Consider the following 14376-nt stretch of genomic DNA (forward strand, 5'->3'; position numbering starts at 1 on the left):
ACAGCCATATGTTGGCAAAGAATAATTTCCCTTATCTACAAGAATATACACTTGTAGATAAATGTTGATTTATCTACAAGTGTAGGCAGTTGGGGCTTTTCTGTAAAGCGTATGCAGATTAATAATCTATCTGAATTTCTGTACAAAAACTACTAAAACAAACTTCAGTACAATAAGTTGTTTTTCCTCTTCAACTGTGAACAGGATTCTGGGTCTTAACATAAAACTAATTATTTTTCTTTGATTATCTTTCCAGTTACTTTTGATACGATGTGTGATCATGATATATTCGACAAGAGTTCGAATCAGTACAATGTGCGCCGTGAAATTACATAAATATATTAAACATGAAGAAATTCTATTCACCCATTTAAAACTAACCTATTGAGAATTTATTTTAAACGCTTACCTTGTAAAACTGTGGTTCTTCCATGAGATTGTTGTCCTCAGCCTAGCATAAATAAAAATCGGAATTATAGAAACCAGATTTCGTCTTTCTTCCAATGAAATTATAATTATAAATTATAATTATAATTATAATACCAATAATAAATGAAGCCTTTTATGATATTGTAACTAAAATAATTTGATTACTATATCGTTGCATGTTTTGTGAGATTCCATTATTATCGATAGATGGCGCTGTGGCGGAATCTGTCTATGCAATCCTGGAAGTCTCATGGTTCGGATAAATGATATTCTTAACATACATTGTTGGAAAGAATGATACAGTTAATAAGTCTTAATTTTTTTATTTATTTTTTTTTTCGGTTGCCCTACCTTTGGTTATAGATTATAAATACGTCAGCATTGCTATGGGGTTGGGAAAGGAAGGAGATTATCTACGTGTCTAATGTGTGTGATTGACGTCACCAAGTTCAGCATGCACGCAAACGTATTCCATGCTTCCTCCGATAACCGAGGAATTCTCAAAAAAAAAAAAAAACATTCTCACAATAACATAATTCTCTGAACTGCTTTAACCGTATTAAACTACAATTAAGGTTCAAATGCGGTATCTATCCCACAATTCCACACAATAGCTATTATCGCAAAATATCTTTGAGGCTTGGAGTTGTTTAGAATGACGACGCTAATTCACCTTCAACTGAAAAAGCCCTTACAATTGTAGTTACTTCGCTTCTTAGACATGAAATTACTTTTTATGTATTTACAAAATTAAAAATTTATAAAGGTAACCAATTTTGCACAAATTCAGCTCAACAAGCTTAATAACTTTATTTTTTTTTTTTATTAATGAATACGTTAACGAATACTGTCAAGTCCATGAGCAACTTATGCCAATGAATTTATAAAACTGTAAGAGCAGTTAGAATAACAAGTAACAAAAGAGATTTTATTACATATTATGTCTCAAGTGAGGAATGATAACCTCTGCGGAGGATATAGTTGAGATATTGAATGGGCGATTTATAAAGGTATTTCATTCTTATGAAATGTCCGCGCGGTTAGCCTAGTGGCTTTGCGCTTCGTAACCATATGCCTGGGGAAGGAGTGTCCTGGGTTCGATTCCCGTCGGTGAGCCAAGTTAGCCGATCTTGGGCGTGGACTGCAGGGTTTTTCCCCCCAGTTTATCTGGGGTTTTTCATCCCGCAAGCAGGCAAACCGGCCCCGTGAACAGATCTACAGGCATAAATACTTACCCCCCATTAGGGGACTCAACTCGCCCCAATAAGGACGGGGAGAAAAGGGAGGAAACTCCATATGAGGGAATAAAAATTCTTATGAATGTGGCATCATGCAGAACTTGAAAGCAGTGGGAAAGGAGGAGGAGAGGCTGTTAGTAAGTGAACAGGAGCATATAAGGAATTGAATAGACTTGATGTCATGAGACTGCAGGACCTTATACTGCATCACCACGTGTTAGGGGGGGAGTGCTTCAGAGAGTTAACACCAGCTTTCACTATATCCTTTCGACATGAGTCTTTCAAGGTGTGGAAAGAAGGTAAAATTGTTCCAATTCATGAGAGGCGATAAGAGTAAGGCTTTGAATTATAGACCAGTCCCTGTGTCTGGAGTTGTGGTTAAAGTATTAGAGAAGTTAGTTAGGACTAAGATTCAGAATTGGGTTGACAACAGAAAAATACTCTTTGGCAGTCAGCATGGATTTACTAAACGAAGATCGTGCTTTAGCAATCCGCTTACTTTTTATAATAACGTGACAAATGCGTTGGATAAGGGTGTTGCATATACAGGGGTATATTTAAATTTTACAAAAGCATTTGATAAATTGCCATATGACAAGCTGGTAATTAAATTGGAACGGATGGGCCTTAACAGTAGATTACGCTGGATTGGAGATTGGCTGTCTGATAGGCATCTGCAAGTTGTCTATGGATGAGCGCTATCCCAGGAGAGGAAAGTTACTAGTTGTGTACCCCAAGGGTCTGTTTTGGGTCCATTGTTGTTCATTTTGTATGTATAAAATATTTGGAGAATTTCGAGGATATATTGCTAAAATTGTGAGGACAGCACAGCTGATAATGGGAATGATAAAGAGAACAAAGACAGATGGAAGTAAGAATGTTTTGATTCCAGTGTACAAGGCCTTTGATCAGGCCGCATATGGATTACTGTGCACAGATTTGGTTGCCAGGTTTTCAGAAGGATGATGAGATGTTGGAGAGGATCCAGAGATGATTGATTAAGTTGGTTTCTGGTCTCTGAGATGTCGAACATGAGGGCAGATTGAGAGGATGCAATTTGCAGAAATTGGTGGTTAGAAGGAGGAGAGGGGGATATGATCAAAACCTCTCCCATATTAATGTGGGGAGGTTGTGCATAGAATGGGTGAAGATAGGGAGAGAACAAGAGCTAACCCTCTCCTTATACAGCTTCCCTGGAAGCTATATAAGGAGTGGGTTAGCAAGGGTGTGAGGAATATGATTTTTCATGGGGAGTGGTGAGTGATTGGAATGCATCGCCCGAGAGGGTGGTGAGCACGGAGACAGTGAACATATTTAAGGCGCGGTATGATAAACGGTGTATGTAACAGTGGGAACCTCCCATGATGAATCTTTTTGACTCCGATAATAATAATAATAATAATAATAATAATAATAAAGCAAGAATAAACCAATATGTGCAAAATATGCAATTTCGACAGAACCAACGTCAGTTCTTTCAGTCTCTCCAGGGAAATACAAATGCAAACCATCATTCACCCGGAAAAGAAGAAACACTCAAATTTTGGAAGTCAATCTGGGATAATCCTATTGAATACAGCAAAGATGCCTCATGGATTAAGGAAATAGAATCAGAAATGAAACAAAAACAAATGCAAAATGTCGTTATCACTAAAAAAAAAAAAATGGCTAGCGCACAAGCTAGAAATTTAAAAAGAAAACTGGAGTGAACCTGGCAAAGACGAACAACATGGATATTGGTTAAAACATCTAACCAGTCTACATGATCGAATGGCAGAACATTGGCAATTTCTTAGAGATACTGAGAACAAAATTGACTTGATCAAATTAAAAGAAACAGGATATTAAAAAATGAACAGAAGGATTTATTCTATCAGCTCAAGAACAGGCATTACAAACTAATGCAATGAAAGCAAAAATTTTGAACATCAATAATAACAGCAAATGCAGATTATGCGATCAGAAAGATGAGACTGTAGAACGTCTAATCAGTGCCTGCAGCAAAATAGCTCAAACTGATTATAAATACCGCCATGATCAAGTGGCCAAAATAGTTCATTGGCATGTATGCAAAAAATACAGCTTTCTTACTTCTGATAACTGGTGGCAGCATAAAATAGAGACAGTACTGGAAAACGAAACAGCAAAAATTCTCTGGGACTTTAGAATACAAACTGATCGGCATTTGGAACACAATAGACCTGATATCACAATTATCTAACATCGACAGGTTTGGATTATCGATATCGCAGCACCCAGTGATAACAACATTAACAACAAAGAACTGGAAAAAATTACTAAATATCGAGATCTGGCAATCGAAGTTGGCCAACTGTGGCTTAAACACACCAAAGTCATTCCAATAGTTATCGGTGCACTTGGTGCAACTTCAAAGAAGCTATCCATATCCATCTATTTACAGCAACTAAAAATCAACGAAGTGACCCCATATGACCTACAAAAAACAGCATTACTTGGAACAGTCCATATTTTACAACGTTACCTGACGGACTATTCTTAGATTCTTGGGTAGAATCTGAATTGTTCTGAATCACCAGCCAAATTTTTATTTATATGATATCTTGTTTTGCCTGTGTATCAATTATGTGAATAAATAATAATAATAATAAATAGAATAATTCTAAAGAAGAAAAATGCCAACTAAACAATTGTGCTGATGGATGATAAAAACTTAAAATCCGTTCTGCTTGTCACTTTAAAACCTTTTCCAAATATTCTTGTTTCAAATCTTCTAGTTCTCAACAACAGTAATCGAATATTCACAAATTACATCACTGCACTGAGAAGATTAATTGAAAACAACATTAGAGGGCGCTGAGTACACACTAAAGCAATGTCAAGAATGTCTTTTCAATTTTATTGGTTTATTCCCAGATTTGGAGTGTATAAAAACATGCATTTTGGATATTATGGGTAAGGCATCCTTTATACATCAATATTTAAAGCCAAATGCGTATTTCTTTTCCTCCGAAATGCACTAAATCTTTAGTTCCATCGGAAACCATCTTCTAAGCCTAATCACAGGGTATACTAAATTGTATACCGTACTTGCTAGTGGATCCAATCCACAGGATTATTGTAATTTGCTCGAAACGCTTCGTTACCATGGCAAAACCTTCGAGGAGTTTTATAATGAATTCCTCAGATTGGGAAAGCTGCTGAGTGATGGCTGGCAGGGAAAAGTTAAGATTTTTGACTCATTCCCACCCTCTGCAGTGACAGAAGATAATTCGGACGATACAAGTGAGGAGTTCATTACTCAGTTGCAGTCTCCCCCAGATTTTGAAGACATACTGTACATGTGCGAAAACCTCTGACACAGAACCTCCCATAGATTTTGGTATGGAAGAGGATACTCTCAGTTCCAATCCCTCGACCGCCACGAAAGAGAGGGTTCCACCGATAGTCCTCCAGGAAAAAAGAAGATGGGCACACTTAAGGTCCACCATGGTAAACTCACGGATACAGTATCTCTACTTTATCAGACTACAGGAAACTAACCGAAGTGTTAGATTCTAGAATTATTCAATACCACACCTATTCTCTTGGTTCGGAGAAAAATCTGAAGGTGGTACTGCCGGGTGTCACGGAAGACATAACTACAGATGAAATTGAGGCGGACCTCCACCACCAGGACCTGCCACCTATTAAGATCAGCAGAATGACCAGAGCAGACAAAACCCTATGCCTCTTGTCTTAGTTGAAATCCACAAAGCCTATAAGAATATCTATGATTTAACATCACTCTGTGGAATCACCCCAGAGCCACTCCGTAAATGGGCATCTACTGGTCAATGCCATAGATGCCAAAAATTTGGCCATACTCAAAGGCTCTGCAAGGTACAGATATTATTAAAAAACTAAAGAACAATTAAGTTCCTGGACCAGACGGTATCTCAAATAGGTGATCAAATTACTGCCCTGCAAAGCTGTAGTGCACTTGACTATAATCATTAATGCCATCTTAAGGTTTCACTATTTTCCTTCCCTCTGGAAACAGGCCGACGTAATCCCAATTCATAAACCAAGTAAGGACCCCCCCCCCCCACAATTATCGTCCAATCAGTCTCATCTCCAATCTGGGTAAGGTTGCGGAGAAGGTCATCCTCTCTCGACTTCAAGCCTCTGTAAACAAATTAGACATCATTCCTAGAGAGCAGTTCTGCTTTCGACAACACCATACAAATCCACAGAATTGTGGAATACATCACCACCAGCTTTAACTGGCGCCAAGTGCACAGGAGCTGTTTTTCTAGACCTATCCAAAGCATTTGACAAAATATGCCATTTCGGACTGCTACACAAACTTATCTCAGCCGGTATCTCACTAAAAATGGTTCATCTAATCCGATCATATCTTCAGAATAGATCAATACAAGACAAAAATCAATGGTTCTACCTGATCCCAGCGCCATATCTTGGCTGGAGTGCCGCAGGGATCTCTACTGGCTCCATTGCTGTTTTCTGTATACATGTCGGACATCCCGCACAATCCGATGTCTTCCATCCTGACCCTGTATGCGGACGATACAGCAATACTAACCAGATCTCTCCGACCACATTTCATTACTAGAAGCTTCAAGAAAACCTTCTAAAGCTGGAGGGTTGGTTCTCTAAGTGGAGATTGGAAGTCAACCCCCAGAAAAGCTCAGCCGTTCTTTTCTCAAAAAGGCCAATATCCCCTGCAGGAGATGTATTATTATTCAATACTAAAATTCCCTGGCAGACAGAAACAAATTACCTGGGTATAATTCTCAACAAAAAATCTATCTTTCAACCAACACATCAAGTCTGCGTGCGCAAAGGCATCTAAAGCCATAGCTCAGATCTATCCGCTAATTAATAGAAACAGCAAGCTCAGCAACAGAATCAAATTGCAACTATACCAGATGACGATTCGTCCAATAACCGTCTATGCCTCTCCAGCCTGGAGCCACACCTCTAATACTAACATTATCGAGATACAGCGAGTCAGAACAAGTGCTTGAGAATGATTCTGAACGCCTCATGGTATGTTAGAAACAATCAACTTCATAGAGATACAAATATTCCTTATATTTTCTCTTTTCTACAATCCTTAGCATCCAAGTTTTTCCTAAAGACCACACATCCCAACGATTTGGTTCAGCAAGCTGCAGCATACGAGGCTACGGATATGTTCAAATATAAAAGACCAAAAGTCATTCTAACTTCCTGCAGCGACGCTTAATCTCCATGCTCAATCAGGGCGAGCAAACTACTCATAAATTCTACCTTCATTGTAACCGCAACAGATCGCGGGGGATATGAAAAGCATCTTGCTTCAACCCTAAAGACATAATTGTCAATTCAATATCAATACCCCATGTGGTGGCCCGGATAAGAATAGCCCCACAGTAGCCCATGCATGTCGTAAGAGGCGACTAAAATGGGACACAGAGTTTTGAGAGTTTCACTCTCTTAGGTTTCTTCCGGAATTTTGCTCCCGGTGAGGGGGGGGGACTTATATTTCGGGGGGGTTTGCCCTGAGAGAGCATTTTGAGTCTCTGGGGAAAGTGTTCTCTGGCGTGACCCATGAGGGGCCTTGTCGGTGGATGCTTTTCCCTGGAATATGAGCGGTTCTGCTCAGTAGTGGTGGTGGGGGGGGGGCATCACTGAGTGGAATCAACGCTGAGTTGGACGTTTCGGCCACTCGTAGGGAGTGATCCGGGGGATCGTCTTCATTTTTAGAGAGAGCTTTACTACTACATACCATCCCCTCCCACACTGTAGTCCATGCATGTCGTACGAGGCGACTAAAATGGGTACCCAGGGAGGGTAATGGAAGGAAATGAAGTTTTAACTGAGGCTCGGTTATTGCTGTTACCCTCCTGCCGTGATCAGAGCTTATAGCTCTATATTACCCCATCCATACATTTTCTTCTACAGATAACGGGAAATATGAGAAGCACTTTTGCTTCGCCCATCTAGCCAAAAAAAAAAAAAAATCAACATCAATAATTTTTGTATGCAGGTTATTTCTCAAAAAATTATAAGATATAAGATTTTAAGTTAACTTTTTTATGTTTATAGAAAACGCAACCGAGTACAAAATTAAGTACGAACCTCATCCGATGAGAACTCTTCTATGGAGTTAGTCTGAAATATGATAAAATGAAATCTCATAGTTAATGAAATAATTAATCGTAGTTAATTATCTATTAATTTCCTCAAAGTTTGTGCATTTATAAATGAAATAAATACGAACCTCATCCGATGAGAACTGTTCTACGGAGTCAGCCTGAAAAATAATAAGAAATGGCGTAGTTAATTTATGTATGAACGTATTACTCAGCAATATGTATTATCGAAACAGAATAGTCATAAAAGTTCTATTTGGCAACTAGCTAACCTTCAACTGAAAAGTCGTTATAAGTTCTTTTAATTTTAGGCAGGCTCCGAAAACCCAGGTCTTCGAAGACCTGGGTTTTCGGAGTAAAAAACTCTTTCCTTTTCGAGGCCTTCAGTCGATACCCTTTGAGCTGGGAAGGCCCAGGTGGAATTCTGGTGTGGTGTTTTTGCACAAACCAGCGTCATATATAAGAGTTAATTCTTGTATTTTCATGCAGCTCGGTGCTAGAGCTACAGTAACACAAGCTGCCTCGAAAGATATTGTCCTGCATCCTTTAATTATTCATATGACTATAAGGCTTTGAACTCTGTTCAGCTTTTGTCGATTTTTCTTTAATTTTAGTACATTTCCAAGCACGTGCGGCATAAGATATCAATGGCAGTATAGCTCCGGTATATATTGTTTTCAGCGCTCGTTGGCCTAATCCCTCCCCACTTTATCTTTTCTGATCTATCCGTTTAGCTAGTTTACTGTTCATAAGCTGTTTTTTTTTTTTTTTTTTCCTGCAGCATATTAGATGTGCTTATTGAAGGTCAAAATTTTCATCTATTGTTACTCCTAAGGTATTTTAGCTCACTGGCTACCTCGAGAACTTCTCCGTTTAGCAAGACTGTTACAGGTTGTTTTGATTTTTTGCGTGAGATGCGGGACACTTTAGACTTGGTACTATTGAGGGTAACTTTCTTCTCGGGTGCACATTCTGCAAGTTTAAAGAGTTCTTCGTTGGCCGTTACTTCTAATTGTAAGCCGTGGCATCCCCGAATCCTTATCATCGCATCATCGGCGAAAACTGTGACTTTTGTTGTGAAAGGAAGTCTCAATAGCGAGTCATACTGGATATTCATACTGGGTTGGAATTTTGTCTATAGGATAATCAAATAAGTAGAATCTTATGAAATGATTATGGAAACATAGACTTCAAAAGAGAATAAGCTGAACTGAACACCTGGATCTACAGGCAGCTGTGACCATTACGTATGCACTGGACGTTTTCCTCTTTTTAAAGTCAAATTATTAATACACGTGGAGAACACACAACAACAACGCGGCCATTTTATTTTTCAGGTCAACGCATACTTCAATAGGAATCATCCTATGGGATAAATATTCACAGAGACAATGCAGAAGAAGTTATGTCCATAAATAGATTTTTCCAAAATGATTTTATCATAGTTTTGGATTTTTCCCGTTAAGAATTGGGATAAAAATCAAAATTTGGTGGAAAATTGTCTTCATAGGAAAATTCATTTAAAATGTCGTACAATTTTTAATGATTGGGTACAACAAAGCATTTTTAATTCTTAGATGAACAATATAAAAGCGAAAGAGGATTTTTACATTAGAAATAGAAAGAAAATGTATTTAAATGGCATGTAGAAACTACAACTACTTGAATATATTCAAATCAGTTGAACATCGTATTACTTACCATCAGAGAGTCAGTCCTAACTGGACACGATTCGCACATGCCCTGAAAAAAAAAAATTAAATAAAAAAAATAATAAAAATCAAACGAAAAATATACACATAAGCCTACAGATTATTTCAAGAGAGAGAGAGAGAGAGAAAGAGAGAGAGAGAGAGAGAGAGAGAGAGAGAGAGAGAGAGATGTTCCAGCGGTCGATTTGCAAATTAACAAAATAATAAATTGCTATTCCGACTCATCATTCATCATTTTAGTTAACAAACAAATAATTGCAATTTATCAAGTATGAAAAATCCGGTAGAGGGCGGAACCTTCGATTACGAAATAACTGCTAACAAATATCTCGCTGGTCAACATATTTGACAAAGCGAATACTCAACATTATTGAGAACGTGCTATACTCACTTGCATGAGGGTAGCAGCACAGAGAAGCACGCTCATTAAACCCATGGCTCACTCACGGAAATGAAGGAAGCTTCAGATAAAAGGCTCGTATTTATAGATGCAAAGGTAGACAGGAGGTTAGTTGACATCTTCAATGTCTGCACGCTACCCTGATCATGTTTAATTACTTAACGTGGAGACACAAGACACGACCGAAGGTGTGATACTGGTGCAACTTCCTGATCGTTAAGGCGGAAATGCATTTTTATTTTTTAAGTTTATTATCGACCTGCCACCATCACTAATAGCGCAAAACATCGTATTTCTTAGAACTCTGTAATTAACAACGTCAACTATCAGGGTTGTTTACCTCAACACTAGAACCCCCCCCCTTTTTTTTTTTACGAAAATTTCTATATTTATTTATTCATAAGTACGAATGAAAAGCAATATTTTCCTAAACTTCTAACCCCCCCCCCAAAAAAAAATCATACCACACATACATAAACAGTATGTGAATTCCATCTGTTCCTTCTCCACTCGTCGAAAATCCCCAATCCTCTTTCCTCCCCCACCCCCACTCTTAATGGTAGTAATTTCGCGTTGGCATTTGTCCCATTAACTCAATAACTTCGCACCTTTTCTCAACCTCATCCAGGGGTGCGAGCCTTCAACAATTACCTGCTGTCCCTTAGAAGTACGTATTTGTGTTAATACTTCTCGTGAACAAATGGTCGTCGGCAAATTGAAAGAAATAACCCGGCTTCTATTGTCATGCCTAGCTTTAAAAGCTAAGTATTGTTGAAACACATCGCTGAGCACTCGGATATTTTTCACGTGAACAGCTGAGAAGGAAACCATGTCTGTAATATGCAGGATGCACCAGATGGACAGTCCTGTTGAACGACCCGAGGCATAGACGGTAAGCAAACCGAGAAATATCATTTATCGGTGTATTTAATAACCTTTACATACGACCAGAAACTTAAACCGAAACGTTGTTTGGAGCATTTGCGACAAAATTGGCAGAATTCTCTAAGCCTCTAGTAAAGAATGCCATCAGTTTATCCAGTCTTTCTATAGAATAACCTTTCGCTAGTGTTCAACCTTTGACTTCGTCCGTAATCCAATAAATGCTAAGAACTAATTCACACAGACTGAACAATTTTGATTGTAGTAGCTTCCCAAACTTTGCCACTGCATATTCGATCCATATTCAATAGAGCAGTAGGATAGCGATTCAAAAATATTGTAAATTATGTAAAAGAATAATTCAAAAATAATTATATATTAAATTATAAATATTATATTTTATTGTAAAATAAAATTGAAGACTTTTTAAATTTTAAAATTAATTATAAAAATCACTCCGACACCTTTTATAAATAAATATATGTATGGTTTAATTTTCCTACAGTTAAGGTCAGAGGATTGATTCATTCAATCCAAAATACCCTTGGAGGGTAATGGATGGCAATGCTTTAGCCAATGAAGTTCTAACTGAGGCTCGGCTATTGCTGTTACCCTCCTGCCATGATCAGAGCTTTAATAGCTCAATAACACCTTATCCCTACACTGTCCTCTACAGATAACGGGGAAGATGAAAAGCATTCTTGCTTCGCCCCTTTAAGCCAGTCCTTATAAGGACTATTACGTCTTGAGTGACTGAAGTATGACGGCGGCTCGCGTGTTAGTGTTTCGTGTCGTGTATTTTTGATGGTGAATTGTGAATTTGACTGATATGTTTTTAGAGATTTATGCTTATTCATTAATAATATCAGTTAATTACTTGCTGCCATAAACAGGCACTTTATTTTCTATACTGGTTTATCCAGGTAAGTCTATTGAATTTACAAGGGCGATACGCTAGGCCTACTGCCGCTAGTATCGCCATTGTTGTATTTTATATCGCCACATCTTATTGCTGGTAGACACCTTAGTGTGTCTACGGGATTTGCTAGTGGACCCTCAAAAGTCCACAGGATTATCTTTACCTGCTCGGAACACTTGAGCAATCTCTACTCTTTCTCCATCCGTGACTTATTTCCGAATATTATCATGGCAAAACTTCTAAATGAGGCCAAATTCGAGGAAGTTTACTTTGAATTCCTCAGACTGGGAAAGCTGCTGAGTGATAATTGGCCAGGAAAAGTCAAGCTCTTTGACACATTTCCTCCCACAGCAGTCACAGAGGATAATATGGTTGACATGAGTGAAGAGCCCATAACTCCGACGCAATCAGATTTAGCACACTCCCCGAGTATGGAAGATGCTACATCCCAAGACAGCAGACATCATACCTTGGAAAGTGATATAGAGTTCCAATTGGTGAAAAAGAAGAGGAAAATCTCCACCAATGTGGAAGAACCCAAAACATCAGGGATAGAAGCACACAATGGTCCTAAAGAAAAGATACCACCAGTCATATTAAGGGATAAAGAAAAATGGATCCCTATCTCATCAGCCCTAAGAGAGCAAAACATCTCATTCTCATGGGCTAAAAACACAGATGAGGGAGTTAAAATACAACCCTCTACAGTCTCGGATTACAGACAGATGACCAGATTTCTGGACAAAGCTAGCGTCCCATACCACACCTTCACTTTACCTAGTGAAAAGAACCTGAAAGTTGTTCTACGTGGGATAGCTGAAGGTATCACTCCTGAAGATGTGTCCACTGATCTCTCCAGACAGGGCCTGTCCCCAGTTAAAGTGAGCAGAATGCTCAGAGCAGATAAAAGGCCAATGCCTTTGGTGCTGGTGGAAATAAACAACACACAAAAGCAGATCTATGAACTGACTGTAGTATGCGGTCTCAAAATTACAACTGAGCCTCTAAGGAAAAGAGCATCTGCAGGTCAGTGTCATAGATGCCAAAGATTTGGACATGCCCAAAAATTATGTAAGGCAGCCTACAGGTGCTTGAAGTGCGGCGAGGGACACCAGACCATCTCTTGCACCAAACCTCGCACAACTCCAGCATGCTGTGCAAACTGCAGAGGACCTCATCCCGCCAACTACAAGGGATGCCTTTCCAATCCAAAAAACCGAGGACCAACAAAAGTCAATCTTGTTCCGCCACGTAAAGACGTTTTAAGCAACCAAACAAATCGTCTTCCAGTCCGAAACACCTTGCCTTCTTCCTCACAAGAAGGAACAACCATGACCAAAACATATGCTGAGGCTGCAAGAACTAAGCCTCCTACATCTCTCGAGCTAGAAAGCTCCAACATAACATCCGTTTTAACAGCCTCACTTGCCACTATGCTGCAAGAATTCAGCAAGACATGCCCCTCAACATCTTCCAGAAAGAGATTCCTGCAAAGCACTCAAAACATTATAACAGCCATCTGTCATGAATAATAAATTCAAACCAAAAGCTCTTAAGATAATAGCATGAAATGCAAATGGATTGATGAACAAGATTTTGGAACTACAAGAACTTTCAACTCGTCTCAGTGCTGATATCATCTTGATTGGTGAAACACACCTAAGACCAGCTAATAACCCAAAAATCCGTGGATACGCTATGTACAGAAACGACAGAATTGGCACAAGAGGTGGAGGCACAGCCATATATATAAAGAGTTATTTGAATCATAACACAATAGACAAGCCCAAAACAGTAAACCTGGAGGTGACTGGTGTGGAGGTACATACCTTCAATGCTGGGAGTCTCAAGATCTATGCTGCATATAACCCTCCAAGCATTCCTCTGCTGACAACAGATCTAGACTCCGTACTTGGTCCAAATGACTCCATAATAATAGCAGGAGACTTCAACTCAAAACACACATCTTGGTACAGCTCATCTACTAACACCAAAGGCTACACACTTTTCAACTATGCAATGCTCAACTCTGTTGTAGTCGCCGGCCCTACTGAGCCCACCCATTTCAGCCCTTCGGGTGGCTCGGATGTGCTGGACATTGTCATTTTTAAAAATTTAAGATACCAATTCAAATTGGAATCAGTCAACGAATTATCTTCTGACCACAGTCCCATAGTGCTCAGTCTAGGTTCATCAGATCAATTCTCTCCTCTGCACACATTCATACCATGGGACAAGTTAGCCAAGGTTCTTCCCGATCATATTGGTCCAGTACCCAATATCAGTAAAAAGGAAGAGATTGACACAGCAATAAATAACTTAACCATACAAATTCAGAAAGCAATTGAATCAGTCAGACAATCAACTGTCTTCAACCCAACAAACCGTATCCCTGAAGAAATCATGGACCTAATCAGAGCAAAAAATAGAGCCAGGAAGAGATACCACAATACCAGAGCCCCACAAGATAAAAAAGTATTGAACAATCTAAACAGGCAGGTCCGAGAAGCTCTTCAAAAACACAGAAACCATCAATGGGAAACCAAATTGGCTAACATCAATACTGAAGATCATTCTGTATGGAAATTCTTAAGAGCAATCCGCACCAAAAAGCAACTCATACCCCCTATCCAAACCAAGAAAGGGACAGTTCACAAAGATGAAGAGAAAGCCGAAG

The 14376-nt window shown here is 39.0% G+C and overlaps 1 protein-coding gene across 1 annotated transcript in view; it reads right to left on the bottom strand.

Annotated features, from left to right (window-relative positions):
* LOC150094935 (blastula protease 10-like) overlaps positions 1 to 14376 on the bottom strand; it is a 96226-nt gene that overhangs the window by 66667 nt on the left and 15183 nt on the right. The window contains exons 2-5 of the mRNA XM_090411153.1: positions 9488 to 9529; positions 7915 to 7947; positions 7773 to 7805; positions 410 to 451 (exon numbers count right to left, since the gene is read on the bottom strand). Coding sequence (XP_090267279.1) covers positions 410 to 451; positions 7773 to 7805; positions 7915 to 7947; positions 9488 to 9526 — 147 coding nt within the window. The 5' untranslated portion in view covers positions 9527 to 9529. The remainder of the gene's footprint in view (positions 1 to 409; positions 452 to 7772; positions 7806 to 7914; positions 7948 to 9487; positions 9530 to 14376) is intronic.

This window comes from Typopeltis vanoorti, chromosome 21 (genome assembly GCF_054136105.1).
Source record: "Typopeltis vanoorti isolate ZY-2024b chromosome 21, IOZ_Tvanoo_1.0, whole genome shotgun sequence".
Taxonomy (NCBI): domain Eukaryota; kingdom Metazoa; phylum Arthropoda; class Arachnida; order Uropygi; family Thelyphonidae; genus Typopeltis; species Typopeltis vanoorti.